General features: G+C 43.5%; 1 protein-coding gene across 3 annotated transcripts in view; it reads left to right on the top strand.

The window, feature by feature from the left end:
• The first annotated feature begins 3,101 nt into the window (after positions 1-3,101).
• Positions 3,102-16,260, top strand: part of PLA2G4F (phospholipase A2 group IVF) — a 90,171-nt gene continuing 77,012 nt past the window's right edge. For 2 of the 3 annotated variants that reach the window (XM_088463479.1, XM_088463480.1), the window contains exon 1: positions 4,602-4,773. In XM_088463479.1, the coding sequence (XP_088319605.1) occupies positions 4,651-4,773 (123 nt within the window). In that variant the 5' untranslated portion in view covers positions 4,602-4,650. Of the gene's footprint in view, positions 3,122-4,601; positions 4,774-16,260 lie in introns of those variants that run through there. The other variant, XM_088463481.1, reaches the window with a different exon arrangement.

The raw sequence follows: 16,260 nt of genomic DNA on the forward strand, positions 1-16,260 counted from the left end.
CGCCGGGTTCCGCCACCTGAAATATTCGCTGGGTACACATCGTTAAGTGTGTACCCAGCAATGATGGTAGAGGAACTTCTTGTTTCTGGGACAATAAGTGCCCTCACAAATGAGTACCATCAGATACAGGCACTGTATATGCATGTATGTTTCATAACGTATCTGAGAGCGGGATATTATGCATATTCTGTATAACATGGGGAGGCTGTATATGTTTGTACTGTCCTGTACACTAGGCTTCCATTTTAGAAAACAGGAGGCCATACAATAAGTGTATTGATGACACGCTATCTATGCTATTAGTAAAGAAGTTACTGTAGTAACTTGGACTCAGCTTACTAATGAGGGTAATATACACAGTAACAGATACAGTGCAGTGTCCCAGTCACCTCCAAACAGCGGATCCATTCACCAGGAACTAATGAGACATCTGGAGGCATAAAGTGCCTCATGCCTCATTGGTGTCATTACTTCCTAGTGAATGTATCATATGGGCTGCATGGCCAATTGGTGACCCTATGCATACAGCATAGTGACGTGTAGCAACCTACTGGGAGTGCAATGTTCTGCTCAATCCCCATTATTAGTTACCTGATATTCAAGAAGACTCCGTCCTTCCTTCGTTTTAATTTGTGTATGTTTATGAATGGCTAGTGTGTTGTAAGGGTTGTGTCTTTACATTAGCGCCCGCTCATTGGCAGGGACCCAAGTGTGCGAGAGTTGTAGTTGTGCAATAAACTTCTACTTTCTACGGTGTGTGAGTGATGTGTTTTTTTAACTATTTATTTTACAGTGGAGATTCAGGTCCCACAGGTGAGCTAGCACTTGTAGTTCCACAAGTGCCAAAAGGCAGGCATGCTGGCACCTGTAGTTCCACCGCAAAATACAATAGTCACACTTTATTTGGCCCCTCATTACCCCTGTACCCACCGCTCCAGGGGGAAGAGCCCCGGGCTTCAGACCAAACCTGGGGTTCAGGAGAGGGGAGACCCCTTTTTATGGGGTCCCCACCTCCCATGAGATCCCTGGCTTGGCCTGAGCGGCTTGGGATGATAATGCTTTGGACCTGAAGACCCGGTAATAGGGTCTCCGGGCTGTGGCATTACACCCCGGTCGTTTTGGGTCCGGTGCTGGTTTTAAATATAGGGGGACCCCTATGCAAATTTTTCCCCCTATATTTAAAACCAGGACTGATGCTGGTTCTTAAATTACGGTAGAACCCTACTCATTTTGTTCCCCGTCATTTTAAGAACCAGGACTGGCTGGCAAATCCGGGGCTGGTTAGCCTTTTGGGGGGGACCCCACGTCAATTTTTCCATCAAACTTAACCTTTACAACACACTAGCCATTCATAAACATACACAAATCACACTGATTTGTGTATGTTGGAATGCAACTCACAGCTCTGGAGGTGGTGCATTTAAAACTTCTATTGAGTCCCCGGTTTGAGTGTAAAATGGCTAAAATTAGCAAATCGAATAATGGTAAATTCACGATTTCATAGAAATGAATCAAAAGTACTTCCGAATTGAGCCAATGGTGATGTCATTTCTATTGTTCAAAACGGACGAATTTGCAGCATAAAACCACCCGATTTCAACCTGAAAATATGAACAAATCACCCGACTTTAATGATAGTAAATTCCCGATTTGCAAAAAAGTTACATTATGAATATGTCTGTAATGTGATTGTGTATTATTTACTCCTGGGAGCATTTCTTTTTTTATCTTTTATATATTTTAATACATTTATATAAGAATTTACCATATTATAGGTTAAGGCTGTTCCATTAAGGATATAAGGGCCATATTCAATTTGGTGCGAAAAGCCCGGGCTTTTCGCTTGCCGGACTTTTCGCACCACATCGGAGATTTTGCCGGGGATAAATTATCGGGCGCCTGCCCGCTTATCCCCGTATTCAATTCCATAAGGTGCGGAATTGGGACCCGGCGGAAAGGTAAGTATGGAAAAAATTGGAATTTTCGGGAAATCATCCAGGGACCCCCCTAATTATGTCCTGACATGGGGGAATCACTATGGGTACCTCCGTTTTTGCCTGCGGAAGGTAAGTAGCGCCCTTAAATAGCCCCGGCAGGTGCATAAATGCGTCTGTGAAGAATAGCACTAGTTGCATCAAATTTGGGGTGCCTAAAGTGCATTTTTAAAATTCTTCAAAAATGCACCTGTCGCTACTACCCGCATTCTTCAAAACACCTGCCGCATACATGGGGACCCCCCCCCTGAATCAATTTTGCTACTTTAAAACTTTGCTCCCCTATTTTCATTTTTTAAACCCCAAATTTAAACTACCTTGTTTGGGGTGTCCTGAACGCTTTTAATTGTTTTTTTTTTACATAGAATACTTGTCGGGGTCTCTCCCAGGGGTACAGGCTATTTTTTTTAGGCCTGCACCCCTACACCCCAATTCTGCACCTTTTTTCGCCACCTATTCAGTTGTGAAAACTTATCCCCGTTTTATCCAAAGGCTTTTTGCACCGGCGAAAAGTCTTTGAAATTGAATTCGGGGATAATTAAAATGCAAAAATGACGTTAACGGCAAAAAATTATCGCCGATAACGGCTTTTCGCAGCCTAATTGAATACCCCCCATAGAGCAAAAAAGCAGGCTGCTCCCAAGGTGGGAGTAACACCCAGATGGTGACCCCATGATGGTAGGAGCAGAGCTATTTCTCCCTAAGCTATATGGGGGTATTGTACTTCCCCATAGAAGATGGTCCTAGTCTATAGCTCTGGTGGAGGAGAGGGGACTTGAGCCCGCAGCCTGGGCCATCCCAGCGGCAAGACTAACGACACGCGCCACTGTGCCAGCCAATAAGACACCGCAAGTCTGTTTATCTTCAAGTTACAATGCGGTGACATCATACACTGTGCACTATCGCCACCTGGTGGCAGCTGCTGCAACTACATGTGGAACATATTGAACTGTAGATTGATGATGAACCCTCCCAGGCACACACTACGCACACAGACTCAACAGCCACTGGATAAATTGCTTCCCTGCTACTGCTGCTGACGGCTCTGTGGGAGCCTCTGCTGCTGCCTACAAGGACCTCAAACCAACGAAGCAAGGACGGACGGACGGATTCTTATTGAATATCAGGTCATTAATAATGGGGAGGGAGTGGAACATTGCACTCCCAGTAGTTTGCTACACTTCACTATGCTCTATGCACAGGTTCACTAATTCGCCATGCATTCAATATGATACATTCACTAGGAAGTAATGACACCCATGAGGCATGAGGCACTTTATGCCTCCAGATGGCTCATTAGTTCCTGGTGAATGGATCAGCTGTTTGGAGGTAACTGGGACACTGCACTGTATCTCTTACTGTGTATATTACCCTCATTAGTAAGCTGAGTCCAAGTTACTACAGTAACTTCTTTACCAATAGCATAGATATACACTTATTGTTATTCGAAGCAGCAATATTTCCATACTTCCATCAACTAGCTGCAGATTCTAGTAGTTCTTATCACCTGACTATACCTGTCCCAACGTCCAGACACCTTCAGCATCACTTAAGGCCCCCACAATCACGATCAAAATTTGAAACACTTTAAATATGACTTCTACCTTAGCGTATTATACAGATCTTAGCTCACAAAGGGGTAGATGTACGAAGCCTAGAAGCGGTATCAGCGCACGTTAGGTGCGCTGATACCGCTTCTCCCCGATGTATGATCGGGGGTCTGGGCGGTAAATGACAGGGGTGCTATGCGCCCGTCATTATCGGCGCTAGATAGCAAGATAGCAGCGCAGAGCGCAAGGCCATGTACAAACGGTCATACCGCATGACCGTTCGGCCGGCTATAGATGTCGTTATCGACAGCTACAGCCTGGCGCTAGCCTATCCCCACAGCAGGGACAGCGCTGTCCCTGCTGCGGCGACTGCCGACTCCAGGCTGCACGAGGAGATCTCGCGATACTTGCGAGATCCCGCGCATGCTCAGTGGAGCCGGCCGGGACAGAGACACAGCGCATCAGCACTAGGCTGATGCGCTGCTGTCTCTAGCAGGTAGCGCCGGAGGGGGAAGTTAACGCTCCCCCTCTCCGGCCAATGAGATGTTCTTACATCTCATCGGTAATGCTTCCTGCTGCACCTCGGTAAAGAGGCGAAGCAGGAAGCGTTATAGCGGCACTTATCTACCCCAATGAGATTAATGATAAATGGGCCCCATAATCAGCTAAGATCTATATAGTAGGGGATGTTTCCAGCTGTGAGGATATATATTATGCACACAGCCTGAGTTGTGAGAAGGATATATTATATATACCTGCAGGGCAGAATGTATATGCAGTGTTCAGCTGTGAGGAGGATTTGTAATACATACATGCAGCTAGTTTTGCAGCATATGATATAAGAGTTTAGCCGTGAGAACCATTTAGCTAAGTAGCAGCTCTCTATTAGGTGTATAATATACACAGCCATGATAAGGGTGACCTGGGTGACTGGAAACGCCTGAGACACTGCATTCTTGGCTCGGTTCCCCACCTTTCACCTGGACTGGAGCAAATGCCGTCTGTCTGTCACCGGCAGATGCACTCCCGCCCACTGCTCTCTCTACTTCCCCGCCCTGTAGCCACAGCTCAGCTGCCCGTGACTTAGTTACCCGGAGTTAGGGAACATGTTCCGGGCTGCTATCAGCAACTTCCCCGGCCGGGCCCTGCCTGCCCTGGCTGCTGCTGGGTTACTGTGGAAGAAAGAGAAGGGGAGGGAGCGGCGAGGAACGAGGCCAGGCAGCTGGAGGGTAAGTGCGGGCATGGGGATAATAACACAACAATAGCTCCTCGGGGACAACTCGTTTGGAAGAGAACCTGAATGGAACGGATGGACAGTATCAGGGAGTAATATTACTATAATATAATACAATACATCATAATGACACTCAGGCACTTAGCTAACACTGCCTCCTATAGGCAATACAGTGACTGTGGTGACATTGACAGGTCTGAGGTGTTGGAATTTGCCGGTAAACTTATTATTATGCATTATTTAGCAGAGACCCATTCAGTTACCCTATAAAGTCTGCATTGTTACACATAATCGAGGCTTTGGTAGTGCTTCAATGCCAAGCTGTAGAAAATCAGGGTCTGATCCTGTAGAATTGGACACATTTTGTAGAAAAGCGCAGTCGTAAAATGTGCTGAAAAAGGGACCTCTATTACGTAGCTTGCAGGGGGGTTCTGCTGTACGATTGTATTATAGCCACCAGGAGAAAAGAATGGTATAGTCGCCAACTTGGTGCTAGAATGAAACAATATTATATGCCCAGGGCCGGTTCTAGACCAAGTGGAGCCCAGGGCAAGAATTTCCTTCGCTGCCTCCTCCCAAATACACACTCGGATAAAAATGGATACTGTCCTAATACACACATAACGTTTTACAGTATGGTAATGTTCCCAAAGCAGCACAAGAGACCGCTAGATGTACGACTATTGTATTTCAATTATTTGTTACTAGTCAGACAGCAAAGCTTTTAAATGGAATCTCCATAGGAAAATAGGTGAGGACAGATGGGCGCTTTACCTGGCACTCTGGACTCCACTAGTCTCCCATTCTGTCTCTTATTTAAGCAAGAATGAGAAGAGGAACTGCATACAATCAAGGAAGGGATTTCAGAACATCCTTCTCCTTCATGCAGTCAAGATGGCGTTATATACGTATACTGTAGGCATCGAGCTTTAAAAAAAAAAAATACCTTTTCAGATTTGATAAATATGATGACATATCCTTTCCCGTCAAGATATTTGGGAATAGCGATAGTCTACGGCAGTGGTTACCAAACTTTCTCTGTTTGTGGCACTCTTACTGTCTCAGATTTGTTTTGCAGCACCCCTAAGCCATGAGATAGATTCAATTATCGTGAGGTTCTCACGCTAATGTAACACTAGCAAAACTAATCTCTTATGTGTGCATAAGACACACACACACACACATTCAAACATTGAAGCATACACACATACAGGCAGGGTCAAATGTACAGACAGACAGGGTCAAACATAATACATACATACAGGTAGGGTCATACATACATGTGTACCATACCTCCCAACTGTCCCGCATTCAGTGGGACAGTCCCGTTTTTCTGGGACTGTCCCGCTGTCCCACCCGCGAGCCGTAGTGTCCCGCGGTGGGGGGGAAGTTGGGGGGGAATCATATACGGGTGCTCTGCATAGCAGAGCAGTGGGTATGCAGAGCGAGAATAGATACTGCACGCATAGCATCTATTCACAGCATGGGGGGAAGCCCGGGGTCAGCCCAGCATCTCAGAGATGCTGGACACCCACCTTAGTGACCTAAATGGGGGTGTGTCATCAGGTCACGCCCCCTTTTCGCGCACAAAAGTCCTGCATTTCCTGTGACAAATGTTGGGAGGTATGATACTTTACATACATACATTATCACACATTATGTACACATACAGGCAGGGTCATTCATACATACAGGCAGGGTAACACATACATAAATACAGGCAGGAAGGGTCACACATACAGGCAAGGAGGGTCACACATACAGGCAGGGAGGGTCACATATAGACATGTTACTGTAGCTCTGCCCTCTGCTGGGGTCAGAGGAGCACGTGCTGAGCTCCACCAATCAGGGCTCGGCACAAGCTCTTCTGACCCCAAAGTCTCACTAGAGCAGTAGGAAGGTAGGGCTGGAGCTGCTGCTTTGTATCCTGACCCCACCCAGCCTTTCCCTAATGCGATTCTCCCAAAATCGGGAGAACCGCATGGCCACAAAGACTGGCTAGGCAGGGAGAACTCATTGTTCTCCCTACAGCCTGTTCCGTTTTATGGCTAATCCTGCGTTGCATTGCACCCCTGTAAGTGCGCTGCGGCATACTGTATTATGCAAATACTTAACGCATGAGATATTTGCGATATCTGCTGCGCTAAACCATTTGATAAATGGACCCACACTAAAAAGATCTGGAAAACATTCAGAACATTTACTTTTTTGCATGTTTTTTGGAAAAACCACACAGCCTGACAAGTAGCAGTTAATGAGCTACCGATAAGATAATTTGTAAGTCAAGGTTGTTTTTTTTTCTGCTGTCTTATGTTGCAATTAAAGAATTAAAAACGTAATGAAGCTGTTTTAACGCAACTACAATATGGGTTAACAGCCTGTACAGGATGTAAGGATTTCCAGTTGCAGCTATGAGCTTCAGGGTTATGCTGAGCGTTGTGGTGCGCCAGGTAGTACACACACTGTATGGCTACTTATGCACGGTGGTGGCAGCAGGGTTATGTATAATAATAATATCGGTGATGGCACAGTGTAATTAGGGTCTCCAAGGGACCATCAGTTATACGAGATACTCCGGGGGGGCACATTTGGTAGGTTTTAAAGACGGAGAGGAAAGAAAGTCGTGCTGGGTAGTTGTGCATGCGCAGAAGGAGGCAGCGTGGAGTACAACTCTTTCGAGGCTCATCTGACGGCTGGGACGGGGTGCAGACCTGGCTCCGGTGTACACTGCGCCGACTCTGGAATTTTCTGGGTTGGCGCCGGCTAAATTCCGGGTCTGATCCGGTTTGGAACCCTGTTCCAACCTCCGGGTCAGACCCGTAATTTAGGTATAAAAGCAGTATAACAAATTACATAAGCTACTAGGACTGAAGCAGTGGGTGTACGTTGCTCTTTGTGACAGTAACAAGCATTTCAGTAACTGAATAGAAACATGGGGCTACGAGCAGCCTAACGCCATGATTGTACAAGTCCGAGAAGGGAGGGCCTATGATACCTGGCAGCTTTATGCCAGCAGCAGCCCTTCCTCATTATTCCTCCCCAGCTCCTTTCCAAACATGCTGACACAGGCTACTCAGATCAAGGTTCCCCGCAGTCGTTGTATCTCCAGGTACTAGCCCCCTTCCTAGTGAGTTACTGCCTGTGCACCCCGCTTACTCCCAGTCACACACCGCAGTGGTGCGGTGCCCTGGCAGGCAGTCCCTGGTTTGTGCTGGGCACCGAGCACGGTGTGGGGCAGGATCGCTGGGCACCGCTCTCACTGAACCTTGAGGGCAATACCAGTGCACACAGCTGGAGAGCTGTGCCGGGTCCTAGTAGCCAGCAGCTAGTCTATCAGTAAAGAGGTAGCACAGCAGCTGAGGCGGAACTCCCGACTGCGCCCTCCTGGCTACGGAACTGGCAGCCCACGGATTGAGCCGCCTCTGTATGTGTGCCATGTTTACGTTAGGAGATTTGTGCACAACATAGTAGTAGTTAATTAAGTATCATATACTCTGTGTGTGGATATTGCTTTTGCTAGTAATAGATATTAATAAGTCACATTTACCATGTAAAATACTATTAAATACAGATTCAAATATAAAATAAAAGTATTAAGCACAATTTGATATACCTTTAAATGCCAATGTAAAAATTAAATGGCAATCTGCTGAATGTAAACCTCAATTAAATAATGTGATGAGAGCACAGGAGCCACACTATTAATAGCAATTAGTGATTGTTAGACCAGCAGTAGCATGCAAGGCCCTTCCAGTAGCACCAACAGGTTTTGAGAGTTCCCAGGAGTTCCGGGAGCTCAGTAAGGCATATCACAGTCCACAAGCAAAAGGCATGTTTACACAATAAGCAATAGAACCCTATAAGACGCCAATTATATAATAAAGTGGTGTTAATTCCTTAACTACATTATAGAAATATAAAAAAGATGAACAGCGCTAGTGTGAATATAATAATGTACCCGTATTTAGTACCTGTCTTGCATTAGTAAAATAGGTCAGGCTGTTCGGTGTCCATAGGCATCCACAGGGATACCATAAGGGGATATTATGGTTGGAAGACCAGGTACCAAACAGTAAAAGCTTTGGCTTCCAGAATTCCCTGGGTCCTCCTCCATATATACCCCGCCCCTAGCAATAGGACTTCAGGTGTATTTCTCAGGTGTACACACAAGCTGATCTTCCTGTCCCAAGCACAGTGACAGCACATTCAACTCGGTCTATAGGGCCATCGTGGGCATTCAGACATAGTGCCTCTGTTGAACAATTGTGCAAGGCTGCCACGTGGTCTTCTGTCCACACTTTTCTTAGGTTTTCTGCCTTTAATACTTTTGCGTCCCAGGATGCTTCCTTTGGGCCACAAGTTCTTCTTTCTGCCCAGGAGCGTCCCCCACCTTAGCGGAACTGCTTTAGTACATCCCTGTGGATTCCTATGGACCCCAAAAAAGAAATATAGAGTTATGGTAGACTAACCTAGATAACTCCTTTTCTTAGAGGTACATAGGGTCCACAGGGCGCCCACCATGATGCACCTGGCTTCTTTGGGTGATTTTCTTTCGGTCAGAGATTCCCTCATCTTCTGTAAGAGTGTTTCTGTTGTACGATTGTTCTTCCTTCTCCTGCCTTTAGGCTTGTTAACTAAACTGAAGTCCTATGGCTAGGGGCAGAGTATATATGGAGGAGGACCCAGGGCATTCTGGGAGCCATAGCTTTAACTGTTTGGTGCCTGGTCTTCCAATCATAATATCCCCACAAGGTATCCCTTTGGACCCTATGGACTTCGAAGAAAAGGAGTTTTCTAGGTAAGTCTACCATAACTCTATATTTCCTAGCCTATGTCTCAATGAAGCAGCGAATGCCACTGGCACAGCATAAAATAGGAGCAAATGGTAATGTTTATCTAAGGTGTAGACACTAGTTGGTGGAGGAATGGGGTCAAGCTAATGTTTAGACTTTAAAGGACCTGTCTGGGCAACCCCATTGCTTTATATTACATTCTTGTAAGTTAATGTGTTGTCAACTAGTTTGAGCCATTGTAGATGAGATGAGGTGGTAGGAGAGAACCAGAGCAGAGTGACTGCTTTTCTAGGTACAGATGTGTCCACATACATCCATCCTCCATGCACTGCAAGTTGCATTACAATTAACGCTTGAGCTCTGTGTGTCTTGGTAGTGCTGAGTGTGTCTTTGTGCAACTTTTTCCCTTCAATGCTTCTTATTTGCACAGCGTTGCAAATAGGGCACACAATCAGCTTCTGCTGATTAAAATTATATGCGGCATGCCTATATTCTGTGTGCGACTGTGGCTGTATTTGCATGCAATGTTACAGTGTCAGCTGCTGTGACACTGTAGCATAGCGTTTCATGGTGCGACTAGAAGGGCTGTTTAATGCGCAAGAAGACTAGATGTTTGATGATACATCTGTAGGCCTAAAATATCATTTGTGTGTCGGGGTGCAACAAGTTACTCCGCAATGGAAAAAGGGATTTAAGAACATGCACTCATTGATTATTAATGCTAATAGGGCTAGCTGCAGATTTAAACAGAGGTTGATGCTATCCTCTGGATTTATACTTATAATTTATAACAAATATTGTCGATAATACCTGCACTCTGCTGGTTGGTGTTGACAGTGCTTAGTGAGGTGTATAGGATCTGCTAGTCATTAATCTTACTAAAATGAGAATAACCCTAATTTAAGGCGCACATCCACTTGCCGATTTCTATGAGCAATTGAATGGTAACGATATTGTTATCATTCAATCGCTCATGAATCGGGCACATTAATCTTGGAAACGAACAGCGATGTGCGCTCCCGCTGGTCGTTTCTGACATCAATCATCGCCCAAACATGCTGGTCAACCTGACGATGTTAGGAGATGATTGATGTGCCTACACTGAACAACTGAACGCTCAGTGTAGGCACAGCACAAACTGTAATCGTGCAGTCGTTTCACAATGTCGTAATCGTGCAGTCGTTTCAAAGTCTGCTAGTGGATGTGCCCCTTTAGAGAGAAATTCTAAAACAACATGTAATTGATAAAAGTTTAGTAAAAAATATTGGCAGATGCCTACTAGTTGGCACGTGTGTAGCAGATGTGAGTAAGAAGGTTAGTCCACATGTTGATTCCAAACCAGAGTAGGTTTTATCCAAGATGCACTTGATATAAGATAAACTGCAGTCAATTTGATAAGGTAACAATCTCTTTTGGGCTAAGTACCGTACAGCACTGTGATGCTCCAATTACACAGTGACAGGCTTGGGCACATGCAGACCCTTTTATAGAGCCAAGTAAACAAATCTTGCACCTGCAGTCTAGACAGCCTGACCTTTAAGTTTCATGAATAACATTCACTCAGACGTGATGGTTTTTTTCAGACTGATGAGTCATGTACAAAGCTTTAAGAGACAGTATGTAACATTTATCCATTTAACTACAAGTCAACAACCCCTGTCGCTTAAGGCACCCATACAGTGGTGCGATATAGCAGCCAATCTGACTTATAGGAACGGTATCGCTGCTATATCGTTCCGTGTGTGGGTATATCATCGGCCAGTGCGCGCTCCCATGGGATCGTACATATTCAGTTGATCTGGGAGAGCGATGTACGATCCCATGCAGCGCTATGCGGGTGGGGGGTGCCGCCATATTGGGCAGTCAGCCACCCGATTGCTCACACATCGAATTCGGCCATCGTATTGCAAGACGCATATCGCACAGTGTATGGGGGCCTTAAGAGATGTCTCTTATTATGAGTTCTAAATATCTTAACATTTCTTAAAACCTCCTATAATAAAACCTAATAAAAGCATTAAGCAATAATAACAACAAACATAATTAATCATCACATTTCAGTCCACATTTTTCACAAAATGCACTCTGCGCTTGTGATTAAGTCCTTTAGTTGAAGAGAAAGCAACTTTTGGTTGTTTGTTACTTGACCAGCTTATCGCTGCATCTGCTAATTCAACTGGGTAAGCCAGTATAAGAATGACTGCCGTCTTCATCTGCTCCCCAATCTGCATAGCAGAATATTTCAAGTTTTTTAAAGGCAGATTCAATTAGCCACGAAAAGCCACGTTTTGGCAAAAAGCATTCGCAGGTGCGAACGTTTTGGACAAAAATGTGTACCGTGCAATCCTGTTGCCGAAGTTTGTGTGAAAACTCCATAGACATAAACCGGCAAACTGTTTTCACCATCTCAGAGTAGGTGATAAAATATACAAAATCCGGATTTTTGGCTAAAACTGTGGGGACTTGGTTCAGAACCCTTTGGACACCCCCCCCCCCCCCCAATGACTAATTAGACAAAAATATTTTTTTTATCCAACTTATAATGACATGTAGTTGTTGAGGTCAAAACATAAAAGGTGTTGAAAAATGGAATTAAAGTACTTGGTGAGGTATTTTGGGGTGCTGTATGGATGGGACAAGTGTTCATTGTAGGTGGCTGCATAAGGTGTATTTTTAAGAAAAAATGAAAAGTGCACCTTTAGGACACAAAAATATACTTGCACCAATTTCAATGTACCCCTAGTTTAACTGCAGTAATTATTTTCTTGAAAAAAATATTGCTTTTTATAATTTTTCAACACATACAAATATGCATATAATAACCATTTAACACAATTTAAGAACCCCAAATACTTTTATTAGGGCCACTAATACACTTATATATTAATTTCCTATGTCAGTTAGGCTATTTATGGGGTACAGATTGATTTCCCTAAAATGTGCTGTACTTTTTGGTGGGTTCACCAAGCGCAGTTTTCGCATTAAATGCATTTTCATGTCTTTTATAATGGGATAGTGTGAGAAACGGGAGCGCGCATAGGCGAGATGCGAAAATATTGCACCAAAACATGCAAATTGTGCGAAAACTTCTCCAACGTTAAATTTTCTTTTTTTGTGGCTAGTTGAAGCTGGTCCTTAGTCTTTGAAAACATAAGTTTTAATTAGATCCTCATGACCTCTAAGGCACAGGTTCTCAAACTGGGTCATCAGGACCTCAAATAGTGCATGTTTTCCAGGTCTCCTAACAGAATCATAAGTAGAATAATTAGCTTCACCTGTGGATCTTTTAAAATGTATCGGTGAGTAATGAATACACCTGCTAGGTGACCTGGAAAACATGAACTGTGTGGGGTCCTGAGGATCGAGTTTGAGAACCTCTGCTTTAAGCAATGCTATTTTCCATAAATTAGTGAAAACTGGCTGACGCGGCTCACTGCATGTGTGATGTCCGGGCGACTTCCAAACACTTGCATACATCAGACTCCCAATTGCATTTTGGTATGGGATAGCTTGCATCTCCTCTATTTCAGATTCTGAAGTTGGCTACATGCTTCTGATTAGCTTTGTACTTTTGTTGACAGGAGTATACACTGGTATTGCATCTGACATACCATATTTCAGTAGTACAGTTTCAATATAATTTTGCTTATCTATACTGATAGTTCCAGATTTTTTTCTAGCAATGCAGTGTCAACTTTGATGTACCAACATCTGCCACTTTGTTTTAAGCTGTATAATTTCTTAAGAAGGCATACTTTTCCTTTGACAAAGTTTTGTCATAGTGCTCTGGTGGCTCCATAAAGATTTCTTCAGCTAATTCACCATGATGATATGCTGAATCAAAATCTAGTTGGTACAATAGAAAGTCGTGTAGGGCCTGATTCATGTTCGGACTGTATTGCACAGCTACATAGACTCCTGACCGCAATAGTGATCAGAGTGCAGCGTCCGTAGTCTTTCAGGACCCATGTAGGGAAAATCAGTAACTTCTAATAAGAAATTGCATAATGTGTAGCACAGATATTTGGGCTTTCCATTTATTGAAAAATCGGCACATTTGTCAGCACAATCAAAATAATAGCATAGTGTGTACCTAGTTTAAGAAGAAAGTTCAGAGCTAATACAATTGAACAGATAGATGAAGGCTATCAATGGGAGGGTTCTAGATTACAGATTGAGCAATGTCTGATTATGGAAGGAGGTTCATGGAGCCAACTTTTATCAAAAGCAGTGGAGGTGTTCTTTAAAGATTCTAATTGTATATTCTATCTGATATATTTGCCTGACAAGTGGCAATGCTAATAATGTCTAATTAATTTATATAGGGTTCAGGGACATCTGCAATCTGCAAGGATCGCAGCCTGTATTTTGGATTTTCTGTGTCAGATATGTTGCTAATGGTGGACATCAGTTTAATGATATTGGTCTAAAGTCTGGAACAGCTTCACCATTTACCTGAGATTTCTCTGAAATGCGTCCTATGTGTTTTGAAATGAGGAAGATTTGGAAACACTTTCCAAGATACCAGACCACTCTTCTGGGACCTACTCCTCATTGAATTCCGTTTTCCTTTCGACTTTGTGTGGTTCCTTCTCCCCACTTGGGATGGCAGGAGATCATTATTGAGCATCAAGATAAGGCCCTTGGAGGAGCGATTGTCAAGGGAAGGGAAGTCTTTTAACTGTTGGGAGAGACAAGCTGCTGGCCGAGGAAATCCATCACCTTTATAATAGTTCTGGGTTGGGTGAGTGGCCATTCCATTGTGGAGGCATCTGGACAGGTTAATGTCATTTTCTCTTAAAGAAAGTAATTGGATCTGCACTGGAGAATCGCTTTCCTCTGTGGGACTTTTTGCTCAGGGCTCTAGATTGAGCTTAAGGACAGTACATTGGAACGTATTTGCACCCTCTTAAGTGCGGACTACTCCTTATGGAGTTCTAGTAGGGTGTTTGAAATGTAGTTGTATATGTTTAAGCAGATTAAGATGGAGGCTCCACTGCAGTCGCTTAGTAAGATGCGGATTGTTGAAGATTACACTGTGACTAATAGCAAAGTTCCACTTCTGGTGGAATGTAACATTTAGACAGAGGAATATTTGAGGAAAATTTGGTGTTTTACAAAAATAAAGTTTGAAAAGAATTAACCTGGCCACACACATAGCGATATTTTACCCGATTTGGCCGATTTCGACGAATCATGATGACAAATCGTGTAAAATATGCCCAAATCGTGAGTTTCCACTCACGATCACGATGCCGATGCGCGTCCCCGCTCGTCGTACATCGCATCTTCAAATCTCCCGTGCTGTAGGGCAGATTTGCCAATATGGGACACGATGTGATGCAGATCGTGAGTACTTTTTACTCACGATGTATCTCACGATTCATCATACGTCGGGGAATTTGACTGACAGGACCCTGTACATGCCCAATCACCGTCTTGTGTAGCATCGTGGATAGAAGGAGAAGGAAACCCGATAGAGCCTGCACACTGAAGTCTGGATTGCAGCACTTTGGTGAGTATTGGTACTGTAGTTAATGCAACCCCACTGACCACCAATGTGTGCCACCCACTTATAAATACCTGACGCAGCCACCGCCCGCCTGATTCCGGTGGGCGGTGGCTAGGTCATGTATTAACCTCCCTCTGACCACCAATGTGTGCCACCCACCTACCCACCAATGTGTGCCACCCACTTATAAATGCATGACCAAGCTACCGCCCACCGGAATGAGGTGGGCGGTGGCTGGGTCATGCATTAACCTCCCACTGACCACCAATGTGTGCCACTCACTGGCCACCAATGTCCCGGGCCACCTAATAAATAACTTCAAAATCATAAAACACTCAAAATAAAATGAAATGCCAAGAACAAATTTAGCTCAAGAACAAAAATAAAACATTACAACATCAATACATATATTAAATGTGCTTTTGTTCTTGTGATACATTTGTTAATGATGTTTGAATATACCACCATAAACAAATGTGTCAACAACATAAACAAATACATAGCAACAACAAAAATAAAACATATTACAATACTTTTAAAAACACATTGCATTCCTGTAAAAAAAAAAAAACATATTACAATACAATAAAAATACATTAAAATCCGGGGGGAAAACATTACAGTACGTATAAAAACACATTACATTCCTGTAAAAAAAAATAAAAATAAATTGCAATACAATAAAAAAACCATTAAAATCCTGGAAAAAAACATTACAATACAGGTTGAGTCTCCGATATCCAAAATGCTTGAGACCAGGGGTATTTTGGATAACTGAATATTCCGTATTTTGGAATATTTGCATATCGTAATGAAATATCTTGGGAATGGGGCCCAAATGTACACACAGAATGCATGTATGTGTTATATACACCTTATACACACAGCCTGTAGGTAATTTTATACAATATTTCCAATAATTTTGTGGCTTAAACAGTTTGTGTACATAAATAAATTTCATGTATGTTTCATATACACCTTATACACAGAACCTGAAGGTAATTATATACAATATTTTTAATAATTTGTGCCTTAGACAAAGTATGTGTACATTGAACCATCAAAAAAGGGTTCATTATCTCAGTCATGCTGAAAATATTCTGTAGTTTGGAATATTTGGATTTGGGAGACTCAACCTGTACTTCTAAAAACACATTACATTCCTGTAACAAAAACA

The sequence above is a fragment of the Taudactylus pleione genome, unplaced genomic scaffold (genome assembly GCF_031769625.1).
Source record: "Taudactylus pleione unplaced genomic scaffold, aTauple2 ptg001381l, whole genome shotgun sequence".
Lineage (NCBI taxonomy): Eukaryota > Metazoa > Chordata > Amphibia > Anura > Myobatrachidae > Taudactylus > Taudactylus pleione.